The sequence below is a fragment of the Pteropus medius genome, unplaced genomic scaffold (assembly GCF_902729225.1).
Source record: "Pteropus medius unplaced genomic scaffold, Ma_sr-lr_union100, whole genome shotgun sequence".
Taxonomy (NCBI): domain Eukaryota; kingdom Metazoa; phylum Chordata; class Mammalia; order Chiroptera; family Pteropodidae; genus Pteropus; species Pteropus medius.
In genome coordinates this window covers 4,020,646-4,033,956 of record NW_024345600.1, presented here as the reverse complement: position 1 = coordinate 4,033,956, position 13,311 = coordinate 4,020,646, and the positions used below count along the sequence as shown (strand labels likewise).

Below are 13,311 nucleotides of genomic sequence, written 5' to 3'. Positions count from 1 at the left end.
CCATCTGTTGGTCCCTTGATGTACACACCTCTCAATTTCTTTTTGACTCTTGTATCAGTTTCTCAGTCTCCATCACCTCAAAAATCTTGGAGCCCCACCCAGGTTTTTCTTTGCCGAACTCTGTCCATCTTTCTCTGAGATCTTTCCTTCTCTCTCAATCTGTTTCTCTGACTCACCCACTGATGTCTTTAACGATCTCTGACCCTCTCCATCTCTGTACTCTCTGGCTTCATTTCTCTCTCTCCCCCCTCTTTTGCCCCCCCTCCCTGTCTAGCTCCCACCCCGTCAGTCTCTTTCCTCTCCTCACCTATCCTTTTCTCTCCCCACACATAGCCGCCTCCCAGCCCCCCTTACCTGTCTCAGACACCTCTTGGGCTCTTGCCCTGTTGCCCTGGTATTGTACGCCCCCCCACTTCGGTCACCTCCGCCACTCCTCAGTCCCGCCTGCACCCAATGACCTCTATCCACCTTCCTCCTATTTTTCCTAAGAGCCAATAGAAACTCTGTTGCCAGGTGGAATGCTCATTTGAATCAGCCAATCCAGGAGCCTAACTGCTTGCCCTGCCTTATATGGGGATTTGAGGAGGGCCACTCCCCCCACTCCAGCCCCAGAGGGGACCAGCCCCTCTACTCTCCTTTCTCCCCGCTCTGGAAGGATCCTGGGATCCTCTCTCTCTCTCACCCTTCTGTAAAGGCCTGGCCTTCCATTTCTCTAACTGGAACCACCGGGGTTAGTGTGGGGTGTGGGCTGGACTGTGGGTGGGGCCTCAGGCCCGGGGGTGGGAATGAGGTGTGATTAGGGAAGGGAAGGCGGAGGGAACCGGGAATTTTGCCCAGGGAGGGGTGTCTGGGAGCGGAGGCAGCTGCAGTGGAAAATTCCAGGGAGATGGAGAAGCAGAGAATGGGAATCCTGCCCCAAGGCCCAGGGGAGCGCCTTGAGAATTTGGACACTAGAGTCCACAGGGACCACAGGAAAAAGACCTAGGAAGCAGGAGGCCTGGATCTAGAGCCGTAATTGCGTGGGGGAAGCATCCCTTAGCCTTTTCCTGTGTGGCTGGACAACAGACTAGTCTTATGAAGTCTTTGGCTTCGTGGGCAAGAAGCTAGAAGTGAGAATTGGGGTGAATTTGGAGCGAGTGGGAGGCTGAAAGCCAATCCCCATAATCCTTGGGGTTAGTCTCTGGGCCTCTGGAGCCAACAGTGTTAAGCATGCCAGCCTGTGTTCGCTTCATTCCAGAGAACTAATTCTGAGGCCTTGTGGAGGCTTGCCTATCACTATGATGCAGGACAGGGCACATTTCCCCCGAGTTAGTGGAGGGAGACCAAGCCCTGCACTGAGAGGAGAACAGGGTCCTTTGGCAGAGTGTAGAAAGGAATCAACACATGCGCCAAAGTTAGAGTCAAAATGAAAGTTTATTAGAAAAGGGGTAACACTCCAGACAGTGAGGTCTCCCCTCAGAGCCAGAGAGTGAGAGGGACCCAGAGTGTTCAGGGAATTCAGTTTATCATTCTTTAGTTCCCATTTCCTTTGATATGGACATACAGTGAGGAAGGGGAAGAGTATATAGAGTGAAAGGCCAGCTGGCAGTTCCCAGCCTTTAATCCATAGGTTCCCCATGGTTTTAGCCATAGGGAATGACTCTCTTGGTTCCTTTTTCCCCTTCAGGGGTGTGGGGAATGGACTGTTAGCAATCCCAGTAGAAACCTTCCTTTGTTCTGAAGGTGTCCTCCTAGCCAGGCTGCAGGGCTGATCAGCATGTTGCAGTCTCTGAATGTAGCTTGATCAACATTTTTAATTCTCTTGCCCCCTCCCTACATTACCTAGAATTATATTACTCCACAGTCCAACTGAGAATTTCTCACACTAGTTGAATGGGGAAACTTGTGCTTCTTACACATTTTCTGGAGGTGGGAAAAAGAAGACCAGGTGAGAACAACAGAGACATGAGCCCCTTGGACACTATGATTTCTGTCTAGCCTGACATCCTAGAAATTTACCTCAGTACTGTGTGTAAGGTGTTCAATTCTATTTCCGTCTCATTCGTAAGTGAATTCTTCCCCCTCTCCAGCTTTCTGGTTTGTTTGTTTTTCAGTTCGCCTATTTATGATAAATTAAATGCTAAGGTAGGGCTAGCTATTCAAAGCATTAGAGAACAGAAACCTGAGAGTTTCTGTCCAGTCTCCCTCAGTCCTCACTGTACTTTTTTATCCCCATTCTGCTCCCAGTAACCTCATTTTCTAGTTCTCATTTTTTCTTTGCTTTTTTTTTTTTAATCTTAAAAAACTCAAGTCAGTGGAGAGTTGAGAAGAAGATGGACTCCTAGAGAGAAATCTAAACCAGCTTAACTTTGCTCCTGTTTGTTTTAAGTATGTTGCCCCAAGAGTGTTACTTGATTAATCTTAACAACACTAAGGCACACTCATCATGAACACTACCAGTCAAGTTGTGTCTATCATTACATTCTTCTCACAGTTGAGTTAAACTAAAAAAATTCTAAGTTTTCTTTTTGCTCTCTATATTGAGCTTGAACTTTTGCACTACAGCAAACTTTTATTGAGGTCCTACTAGGTGTAGGCACTGTGCTATGAGAAACACAAAGCTGAATGAAAAAAGACAGTCCTTGCCCTCAAGAATTAGACAAAGAGACTCAAAGTACAACTTGAAAAGGGGCATGTATCCAGCATTGTCTTTCCACCCATCAGACCAGACAGCACTCTGTCCTAGCGCCATGGATGCTCTTCAGGAATGCCTCCCTGATCTCTTCTGATTTCACAAATTTTTTATCCATCGTTCCCAACTCCAAACAGCCGACCTTAGCTCCTCCACCTTTACTGATTGTTGCCTTCTCCTAGCACAATACCTAGCACAATGCTAGGCCTCAAAGAGGAAGAACGCAATGAATTGATTTCCTAGCTCTGACACACCATTTTGGACTTAATCTCAGAGCCTTCTCAACCTTCTTTCTTTGACTAGGTGGGAAAAACACACAACATTCTACTAGGATACTGGCTTGCCTCCCTCTGACTTAGGATCGTCTCATTAACTACTTATGTCCTGGTGGTCACTGTCAGTCTTTTACGGTATCAACATCACAACCAAAGTTTTTGTGGCTTTGCTACTTCCCCGTGAACTTTCTCCTCAGCAAAAAGAATTGGTTTTCCCATCAGTACCTCTCCTCCAGATGGCTCGATTGGCTTTTCTTATTCTCCATGCCTTCTTCATGACCTTCACTTTTACACCTGGAGTAGTTTACTGTTGCCCAACCTTTCACTGCATTCCTTTCAATTTCTTCCCCATGTGTATTCCTCAAAATCTTCGCAGGCCTTCAAAGAAGTCCAGAAGAAAGGTAACATTTATAGATGCTTTCTGGTTCTGTCCCACAACATTTTCTGTGATGATGGAAATGTTCTATATCTGCACTTTCCAATACAGTGGCCACTAGCCACGTGTGGCTAAAGAGCACTTGAAATGTGGCTAATGTAACTGAGGGACTAAGTTTTTGTTATTTAACTTTAATTAAATTTAAGTAGCCGCATGTGGATAGTAGCTGCCATATTTACCAGCACAACTTTAGGCCTTGCCCCTAAGCTGGCTTTTCTTTATCCACCTTCTTTACCTTCTCCATCCCCAGTGTTCTGTACATAGAAAGTCAAGAGCAACTCTGGCTGCTGTGTTGAAGGTCATCTGGGCCACGGTTGTCATATACTTTAGCACAGGTGCATGTTTGTTCAGGGTTTTCAGATTTTCGGATTAAAAAGACTATGGTTGACCCAGAGAAAAAAGTAAAAATGAAAAGGATAGGGAAAATAGAACCAGGCGTGACAGCTAGAGACTTATCTTGCCCAGAATGTAAACTAAGGGAGGACTTAATAATCAAAAGAAGGCAATGAAATTGTTGGCTAAACCCTCCCAGGTGACTCCAGTCTCAGAAGTCCTGTTCTCACTCTTCCCAGTATCCCTAAGTGACTCCATTATGCTCTTCCATGGTTTTAAGTCCCACTGCCAACACATACCTCAAACACTGATGACTCTCAAATCTATATCTCTAGCACTGGCTTCTCTCCTAAGTGACAGCCATGACTCCAATTCCCTTCTATTTATCTCTCCCTGGATCCTGCACGGCTCCTCAAATCCCACATATTTCAACTGAAATTCTCTCATTTTCTATTTCAGTTAAAGGTAATGTCCTCCATTCATTCATTCATGCCAAGGGGGTCATCTGAGATTTACCCTTCTTTCTCTCTTTCACATTTTACTTTTTAAAGATTCCTTGAATGCTTTCTTCTCTCTCCAACCCCAGTCCTACCTCTACTCCAGGGATCAACATCACTTGCTGACTTGAAGCTTAATTAATTAGGGTTTTCGATTACTTTTTAAGAATTTTTGTATCTTCAGCACTTACTTCATAGCATATTGTAAAAGCTCAAAAATATTTCCTGAAATAAACTGCCTTTCTACCTAAAATACAAATAGGCTGTTGTAATTTTTCTACATAAAACCCTTTGATAGCTTCCCCAGGCCTACTGAATTAAGTCCAGAAACAAACAGGGCCCTTCAAAGTCTGGTCCCTTTAACTTCCGTAGCCTTCTCTCACACCACTGTTCTGCCTCAAAAGTTCTGGTTCAGCCATTTCTAAAATAAATTCCACATATTTCTTCCCAAATGGGGCATACCTTTGTGCCCTTGCATTGATCACATTTTCTCCCTGGAATGCTCTCTTGGCTCCCCTACACCCAAAGTCACTTACTCCCTCTCCCGAACCACTTTTGCTCTTTCAATACACATCGGTCTACTGCAGACTTCATCACTGAATCATAATTGATTCCGTGTTGCCCACCCTCTTGGGCAGAGCCCATGTCTTGTCTTTTCATCCCCAGCACCTAGCACTATGCCTGGCACATAGTAGGAGGTCAGTAAATATTTATCGACATGAACTACCATACGGGTAGTACAAAAATCAGTCCTTAATGCCCATATTAATCAAAAGACATACTGCCTCCTTCAGGATATCTTCTTGAAATGATCAAAAGATCTTAAGACTTAAAACTCCAACGCTAATGCCAACCATTAACATTAGCATATCTATACAAGATAGTCTAATATCTAACATCTTACGGTCAAACTAGGTATTGAATTCATTTATTCCTGTTGTCTACATTTCCTCCTGCTTTAAGTGGCTAGCTTCTAAAGGTAGGACTGTCCAGGTCTGTTATCCTGTATAGCCACATAGTCAGGATCTTCTAGCCAGACCCAATTTCTATGTACTGTTCTATGTACTATTCAGTATGGTGTGGCAAGCCAAATGGTAATTTATTTTTCATTCAGTTGCCCAGAGCAAAACCTTGAAGTCCTTCTCTCCTTCATATTCCATCCATCCATTCATCAGCAAATTCTGTTAGCTCCATCTTCAAAATATATCTAGAATCTGACCATTTCTCATCACCTCCACTGACTCTGATTTACTCACAGCCACCATCATATCTTAACTAGATTAAGGCCAACAGCATGCTAACAGGTCTGTTTCTACTGCTGTCCCCCAGTAGTCTTTCCTCTGTAAAACAGCCAGCACGATCCTTTCGTAGGTCTTACAAACTCCCACATTATCTGCTTCCTTCTTTCTCTGTGACCTTATCTCTTACTACTGCTCTTCCCTCATTCACATCAGTCTCGGCACATTGGCTTCTTTGTTGTTCCTTGAACACACTAAACATACTTCTGCCTCAGAGCCTTTGCACTTGCTATTTCCTCTGCTCAGGAAGATCTCACCCCAGCTATTCTTCATGTTCAGATCTCTGCTTAAATGTCACCTTATCAGTGAGGGCTTCCCTAGTCACCTGAGAAGCAACCACCTCCCAGCTGCCTGCCTGGTCCTCTATCCCCCTTCTACCTTGCTTTATATTTTTCTGTATCACTATTATATCTCCAGAGCCAGGAACAGTACCTGACATGTAGTAGGCATTCAATAAATGTTTGTTGAATGGATGTGGATATATAAACAAACTAAAAAGCTGATTTTAAAAAAATACTCCTGAGTCACTTTTCAATCTCTCTCTGATCTGGTGTCCACTGTACAACTCAATCTCTCTACCTGGGGCACCTTAGTGCTAATTTTCAGGGTTCATCTCCCTCCCCTAATAGATATGCACATATACTTACACACATACACTTGGTTACACCCATTCACTTTGGGTCAGGCAGGAAATCCAATCTTCTCTAACTCCCACATCATTGCCCCATCATCACTCCGTTCCAATATCCAACTGCCCTGGGATTGCTCCAGATCTGTGACCTTGCATCTAAAAAGGCCCCTTTTCTGGCCAAGCTCTGCTCTCTCTCAAGGACTTCCTGACTTTGGATCCATCAGATAAGGAAGTAAATATAGGAACTACTTTGTTTCTCTTCCTCCCAAAAGGTCTATCCTCCTTGTGTTAAGCCTCACCCCTAGCAGGATCCACTCTCCCTCCTACATCTTATCACCTACAAGACAATCCACTGACTGGGGAATTTCTGTTCATCAGAGTTCATTGGACAGAGATGGATGGATGGATGGAAGGAAGGAAGAAAGGAAGGAAGGAAGGAAGGAAGGAAGGGAAATGGTGGAAGAGCAGGAGGGTGGGAAGATGAGAGAGAAGGGAAAGGAAGGCTATGAAGTAAGAGACACAAACTCTGGTTGTGGGGCACAGAAAAGTTACCTGTAAAATTACATTCCTTCAATTCCTGGAGTGGATAGCTACTTATACATCTCTGGGGACTCAGAAAATGACTTCTTTTATCTCCTCCTTCATCCCTATCTGTTCGAAGATTCTTTTTTTAACCTGAGACAAAGCCCAGGTTTGGAGTTTTCTCTCATATTTAGAGGCTAAGTTGTCATTTGTATATACTATTTCGTTCTGCTCTGCAGTTGGACATGCACACGTGGGAAGGGCCGACTTAAATTAAATGTGGATTTCCACTGCTGGTGGTCGGTGTGCTTAAACACGCTTGTTCAAGGGTCAGCTGTACTAATAGGGGACATAATATATTGAAATGAATATTTAAAATCACTTAAAGGTAAAAACGACTGATCACATTCTTAAGTTTGGAAGGAAGAAAAAGGGCTCTAGGCACCTAATGGCAGTAGGTAGAGTACCAGGTAATAGAAAAAAGAAAAAAGGAGGCTAGAAGCTAAGTTGTATCTTCTCTCTCATCTTGAAGGTTTGGACATGGTGGTATGAGAAGGGAGCTGAAAGGTAAAGAACCACGGTTAAGTCTGGGCTGTGGAACTCTTTCTCACTGGGATAACTGTTGATCCGTGTCAAACTTTTGTTTGGGGCAAGAGAAAAAGGGGCCCTTACATGGCGGGATGTCCAGAGACAGAGCATCTGGAATATAAATGTAAGAGATTTTGTTTCTTTTCCAGAAATATCAATGAAAAACCAATTTTGTTTTATCCTGTCTTTGGTTTTCTTTGGCTTTGCCAGTCTGTCAAGTTCTAATTGATCTGTCTCTATACTTCTCTGTCTCCACTATTATTTTTTACTCTTTGAAAATGACCAAGTCCAAAGAAATCTGAGAAGCCCTGCTCCTAATACCTTTTCCTGAGTCACCAGGGACCCCTTCCTCCTTCTCCCCTAGGGAAGTACTGGGAACAAATCTTTCTCATTGTCAGGCTCCACAAAGCACTAATATGGCCAGCAGCCAGAGTAAAGAACTGGGGAGCGCTGGAGTTTTGATAAATCTGGTTTAAAGTCCATCCTACACAGTCCAAATCCCCTGACACACGGGGGGAGGGCCCTTCTCTTCAGTTGGGCCAATTTTATGCAAGACATTTACTATGTCAAAGTATCAGTCTTTGGCCTCGGAGTCAGGTCTCCGGGGTTTGTTTCCAGCTCCGCCCCCGAGTGATCCTCGTTAATGGAGCCCTCCATCCTTTTTCTTCCTCTCCCAACCTTTAGACCCTTGACCTACCTACCTGACTAGCAGCAAGTAAGATCAGTGTATGACTGGGAGCTCTTGAAAACACGGGAGTTAGATAAAAGAAAGACTGAGGTTGGCACTAAACTAAATGATTTCAGAACTAGAGCCTTTTCTCAGTCTGACCCTTTACAGCAGATTAACAGAGGGGTCCAGGGGCCTTGCCAACTCCAGTTCCCTAGGGGCTGTAGTTCCAGCCTGGCCGAAGAACGCCATCTGGCGGCCGAACCCATCAACCTAGATACTCTGCCCCAGCCCGAGTTCTCGAAGCTAGAGCTAGACCTGGGCAGAACTGTCACCTCCTCTACTACGTCACTCTGAGGGCGACGCCCCTGCCTGGATCGCGCTTCCTCCTGAAAGGACTGGCCCTAGTGCTTCCCCCGCAGAAATGCCTCCCTTCCTCCTTCTAGGGCTGAACGCTCCGTGGATAGAAAAACTGCTCCAGGCTCCTCCCAGGAGCCCGCCCCTCCCCCATGGGAACCTCTCCCACGTCCTCTTCCTTCCCCTGAGTGAACGTGCCGCCCTGCCCCAGCCCCGTCCCTGGCGAGGCATGGACTCTTCTGCTCCCCTTGAAACCCTTACAGGGAGCCTCTGCCTGTCCGCAGACCCAAATCAGGTTACCAATTAGCCCCACCTCCTCGCCCCGAGAGAACCCCACAACCTGCCCCCGCGCCCTGCCCCCCGCAACCCCGTCGCCCCAGGAAGGGGCCCTCGACTCCACCCCACGCCCGTCAGTGGGCGGAGCTCCGCGGCTCCGGCCCCGGAGTGGGCGGTCCCACCGTGACGTCACTTCCGTCCGGGCCTGGCCGCGGTTCGGGTTCCGTGGGCCGAGGGGTGGTACGGAGGTGGCAGCTGTGGGAGGAGGCGGCGCGGGAGGCTGTGGAGCTCAGGCCCGGACCAATCCCGCGTTCCGGCCCGCAAGCCCTGATCCTGCAGCGCATCGAGAGGCGAGACCGGCCGGATGGGCCGCTGAGCCCAAATCGGGGACCCGTGAGGCTCGAGCGGAGCGGGGCTGCACGGTATGCGAGTCTGAGATGCGGGGAGGGGAGAGTCAGGCCCGCCTCATCTGCTTGCCTGGCGGGGAGGCCGAGGCTAGGGGAGCCGCTGACAGTTGCAATGGGGACAACGAGGCCCGCCAGAGGAGGCCTGGCAGCGGCTGAGTGTAAGGAGGGGGCGGGGTGGTTGGGGTCATTAATGGGCGTAGGGCCAGCACTTGGGATTCGCATCCGGAACTGTGGCGTCGGGGGAGGGGAGTATGCTTCTGGCCAGGGCTTTGGGAAGAGGATGGCTCTGAGTGGGGGAAGCAGAAAACTGAGAGGCTTGGAAATTTTCCCATGGCCCTCCTTTGAGAGAGCGATGTTTGAAGAGCTCTTCTCTCCCTAAAGGGTGGTATTGAACACCTGGAGAAGGGTCTCACTGGAGTTTTTTGGGGGTCAGCTACAGTATTTGGAAGGGACAGTGTTCTGAGAGTCCCAACACTGAGTCCGTGTGCAAAGCCTGGCTCTCTCAAAGTATCTGAGCCTCCCCATCTTTACAGTGTTGAGCCCCTCTGGAGCTAAAATCAGGATGTTCCGCTTCATGAGGGACGTGGAGCCTGAGGATCCCATGTTCCTGATGTGAGTATTCCCTCCCCCGCATGCTCTAGAGCACTCATCCCACTCCACTTCAGGTCTCAGAGTAGTTCCAACAGACATCTGGGTTCCCACTGCTGGCACTGATTGAAACTGGTTGGATACTCAGCTCCAGCTCGGACTTAGAGGGGAAATAGGCATCTGTGCCACTGTTTCCCTAGGACTGTTTTCTTTTGCGGAGAGAAGCAGTCGACTACTTGGCTCTTCTGCCATCCACACTGTATACTCACTCCACAGGGACCCCTTTGCTATTCACCGTCAGCATATGAACCGAATGTTGTCTGGTGGCTTTGGATATAGCCCCTTTCTCAGCATCACAGATGGCAACATGCCAGGGACCAGGCCCGCCAGCCGCAGGATGCAGGTAATGGTGCTGCAATATACCTGAAACCCAAAGAAAAGTTGGAGGGTGGTTAGTAAAGCCCTTGACTTTTCTTGTATTACAGCCACTTCAGCAAGTGGGATGAACTGGAAGTGGGGGAAGGGGTCTGGAAAAAGGGCTTAGTGATCTTTTGAGAGAAGGATGGGAAAAAAGTCAAAGTCATAGGTTTGGTTTGGGATTCCAATAAGATAGGTAGGATGTGGTATCTAATTTCTGTGCTTTCTGTGTTCCTGTAGGCTGGGGCTGTCTCCCCCTTTGGGATGCTGGGAATGGTGAGTCCTAATCTCCTGTGTCCTTCCATCTCAGACACACTCTATACTCTTAATACTTCCAAATGTGCCTCTCTAGAATAGCCTTATGGGTAACCCTAGAATCTTTTTATAGTGGTCACAAAGCTCTAGGCCTGCTTGCTGTGTGCTATCAGTCCTGAGCTAAAGATAAAGATGCTAATTTATTGATTCCGGTCCTTCTAGGAGCGATACTCATTAGGAAATGTAATTGTCTAGCAGTTTGTCATTTTGAGGAGGGAGGGAGGTGTGGTCGAAGGGTCAACTAGATGCAGTTGTTAGATTTTTTAAGTTTCATGCCCAACCCTTTGATAGGTTAGAATCCGATAACTTTGGTATGCTTTCTAAAGACAGGAGGAAATAGGGCAGTTAGAGGAAAGAAAATTGGATCAGAGCAGCCATAGAGACTGAGGAGGTGGGCGGCAGTATATACAAGAAGAAAAACATTCACAAAGAATGAGAAAGAGCAATTGCTAGATGTGAAGGAAGAGAAAGGGACTGGATAGTTGTGTAGCTAGTGGGTCATCCCTGAGTACTGACTCTGCTTTCCGTCTCCATGCTGCAGTCAGGTGGCTTCATGGACATGTTTGGGATGATGAACGATATGATTGGGAACATGGTGAGACTCTTTCCCCATCCCCTTCCCTGGCCCTGTTCTCAGTGATGGCTGGCAACACCTTGAATCCTTGGAGGCAGGACTGGGGAAGAGTGCTAGAGAAGGGGTCAAGCAGGATAAAAAATTGAGTCCAGGGAACCCTGGGTTCTTGTGTCTGCTCTTACGCCTGAGTGCGAAGCAGCAGTGGCATGCTTGTTACTATGCAGTTAAGGCTCAGTCTCTTAAGGTCCTTCTTGTTTATTGCTGGACTCAGAGGAATTTGGGGGTAATGGTGAGTCCTGACATTTTCTCAGTTCTCACGTTTTGTAGGGAAGATATGAGCAAGGACAGGCAGCTGACATGCGGGATCCCGTGTCCAGAGGGGAGCCCCTCTCCTCCAGTCCAATTATACCCTTTCCTCCTCAGGAACACATGACTGCTGGAGGCAACTGCCAGACCTTTTCATCCTCCACTGTCATCTCCTACTCCAATACGGGTGATGGTGCCCCCAAGGTCTATCAGGAGACGTCAGAGATGCGCTCAGCCCCAGGCGGGGTGAGTTGGAGGGCTTCTCCTCTCCCAGAGAAAGCCGGATTGAATGGCAGCCACAGAAACCCTAGCTGCTTTTTTCAAGATTGGGTTGTGGGTGGTTTGTCTCTCCTGGGTTGGTGTTGCCAGGCTTTAAAAGGGGCAGCTGAGTGCTTCGTTTTCTGCCTCATCTTAGATCCGGGAGACTCGGAGGACCGTACGAGACTCAGACAGTGGACTAGAGCAGATGTCCATTGGGCATCACATCCGAGACCGGGCTCACATCCTTCAGCGCTCCCGAAACCACCGCACAGGGGACCAGGAGGAGCGGCAGGACTACATCAACCTGGATGAGAGTGAGTCTTCTTGCTCACCAGCCTTCCAGCTTCTTGGCTAGTAGCCCCTCGTCCAGTTCCTGTAAACTAGGATATACCAGCTTTCTCTCTCTACCTCCATAGATATTTCTTGGGCAAGGTTATGTGTGAGACCAAGATTACTTCACTTGGAGCCTTGTTGATTTAGGAGCTGAGTCAGGTGCTGGCACTGTCCTCACCAAGGAGAGGCAAACTTTGTCACCTAAGTCAGATATTGATAGTAATCTACCATTTTCCACCTGGATCCTTTTTTTCAAATCAACAAATGTTTATTAAATACTTATCACGTGCTTGGGATTATGCTCCTTAACCTAGTAATTATATCATTCCAGATTTCTTTGTCAAGTAGTCAAGCCTGCTATTGGCTCCCAGGAACCATGTTGAACCCAAAATTGCTAAATACAGAAGTTGTCCTCCCCCACACCGCCCCATTCACCTAGTTTCAGCCTTTGCTGAGATTTTTTCTGTGTTAGAAGCCTGTGGCTCACTCTTGGGTCTGTTTCCAGAAGCCATGTCATGTCTGGTCTCTGTGTCTACAGGTGAGGCTGCAGCATTTGATGATGAGTGGCGGAGGGAGACATCTCGATTCCGGCAGCAGCGCCCTCTGGAATTTCGACGACATGAGGCTTCAGGGGGTGGAGGACGAAGGGCTGAGGGGCCTCCCCGTCTGGCCATACAGGGACCTGAGGACTCCCCCTCCCGACAGTCCCGCCGCTATGACTGGTGAGGGCCCTAGGCCCTCAGTCTCTCTTGTAAGTATTAGAGGAGTGGGGATTGTAAGGTGTCAAGCGTGGGAGGATGCCTGGGGACCGTACCTGTGCACATTCCTCTGCCAGGAGGCAGAAGCAGTCCAGGTGTCCAGCAAATACTGCCTTTGATGGCAGTCTTACTTGATACAGAGAGAGAGACAGAGAGAGAGAGAACAATGCTCTCACTGCCATACGGGTTAAACCTCAATTCCTGGCTTTTATATTTTGTCTTCCTTTTGATTATTGCTCATCTCTTCCCCTTCTAGGTACAGACTGAGAGGCTGAGAGATCATCCCCTGAAATAATTTCTTCCTCTCCAACTCCTACTCCCACTTTAATATTAAATTAACAGGCAAGCTGGCCCCACTTCTCCCTGGGGGTCTCAGGGAGATCCTTCCACTGTCCTCTTTACCTACTTTTTCCTTCTTTAATCTCCTTACCACGATGACTCCACTTGTCCTGTATCTGCTAACTTGATTTTTCATTTTGCTGCTCCACCTTTGAACCTCCTCACCTGCCCCATTCTACCCCTGCCATGCATTGAAGGCTTTTGTGGGGAGCTCTGGGTTTAGGAGTCTCCTCCATTCCTCAGCTACCCTAGATCTTTGCCCACCTCCTCCTCAGACTCCCCACTTCAGGGGCCATAGCCCTCGTCCAGGACTGTATGGCGAGAGAGGACTAGTTCCCCAACTTTTCTCCCTTCCCACCGTCTACACATCACAAAAATCTTTCCTATGCCCTTCTCTGCCTTTATTTTTTGACTTGTGCAACTTGTAACTAGGTGTTTATGGAATAAAGGAGAATGGAAAAA

General features: G+C 47.6%; 1 protein-coding gene across 1 annotated transcript; it reads left to right on the top strand.

Annotated features, from left to right (window-relative positions):
* Positions 1-8,743: 8,743 nt before the first annotated feature.
* On the top strand, positions 8,744-13,311 carry MLF2 (myeloid leukemia factor 2). Its single transcript, XM_039874188.1, has 9 exons — positions 8,744-8,973; positions 9,492-9,570; positions 9,823-9,949; positions 10,204-10,239; positions 10,820-10,873; positions 11,276-11,404; positions 11,574-11,733; positions 12,291-12,503; positions 12,767-13,311. The coding sequence occupies exons 2-8, from the start codon at positions 9,521-9,523 to the stop codon at positions 12,476-12,478; spliced, it is 744 nt and encodes a 247-aa protein (XP_039730122.1). The 5' UTR covers positions 8,744-8,973; positions 9,492-9,520; the 3' UTR covers positions 12,479-12,503; positions 12,767-13,311.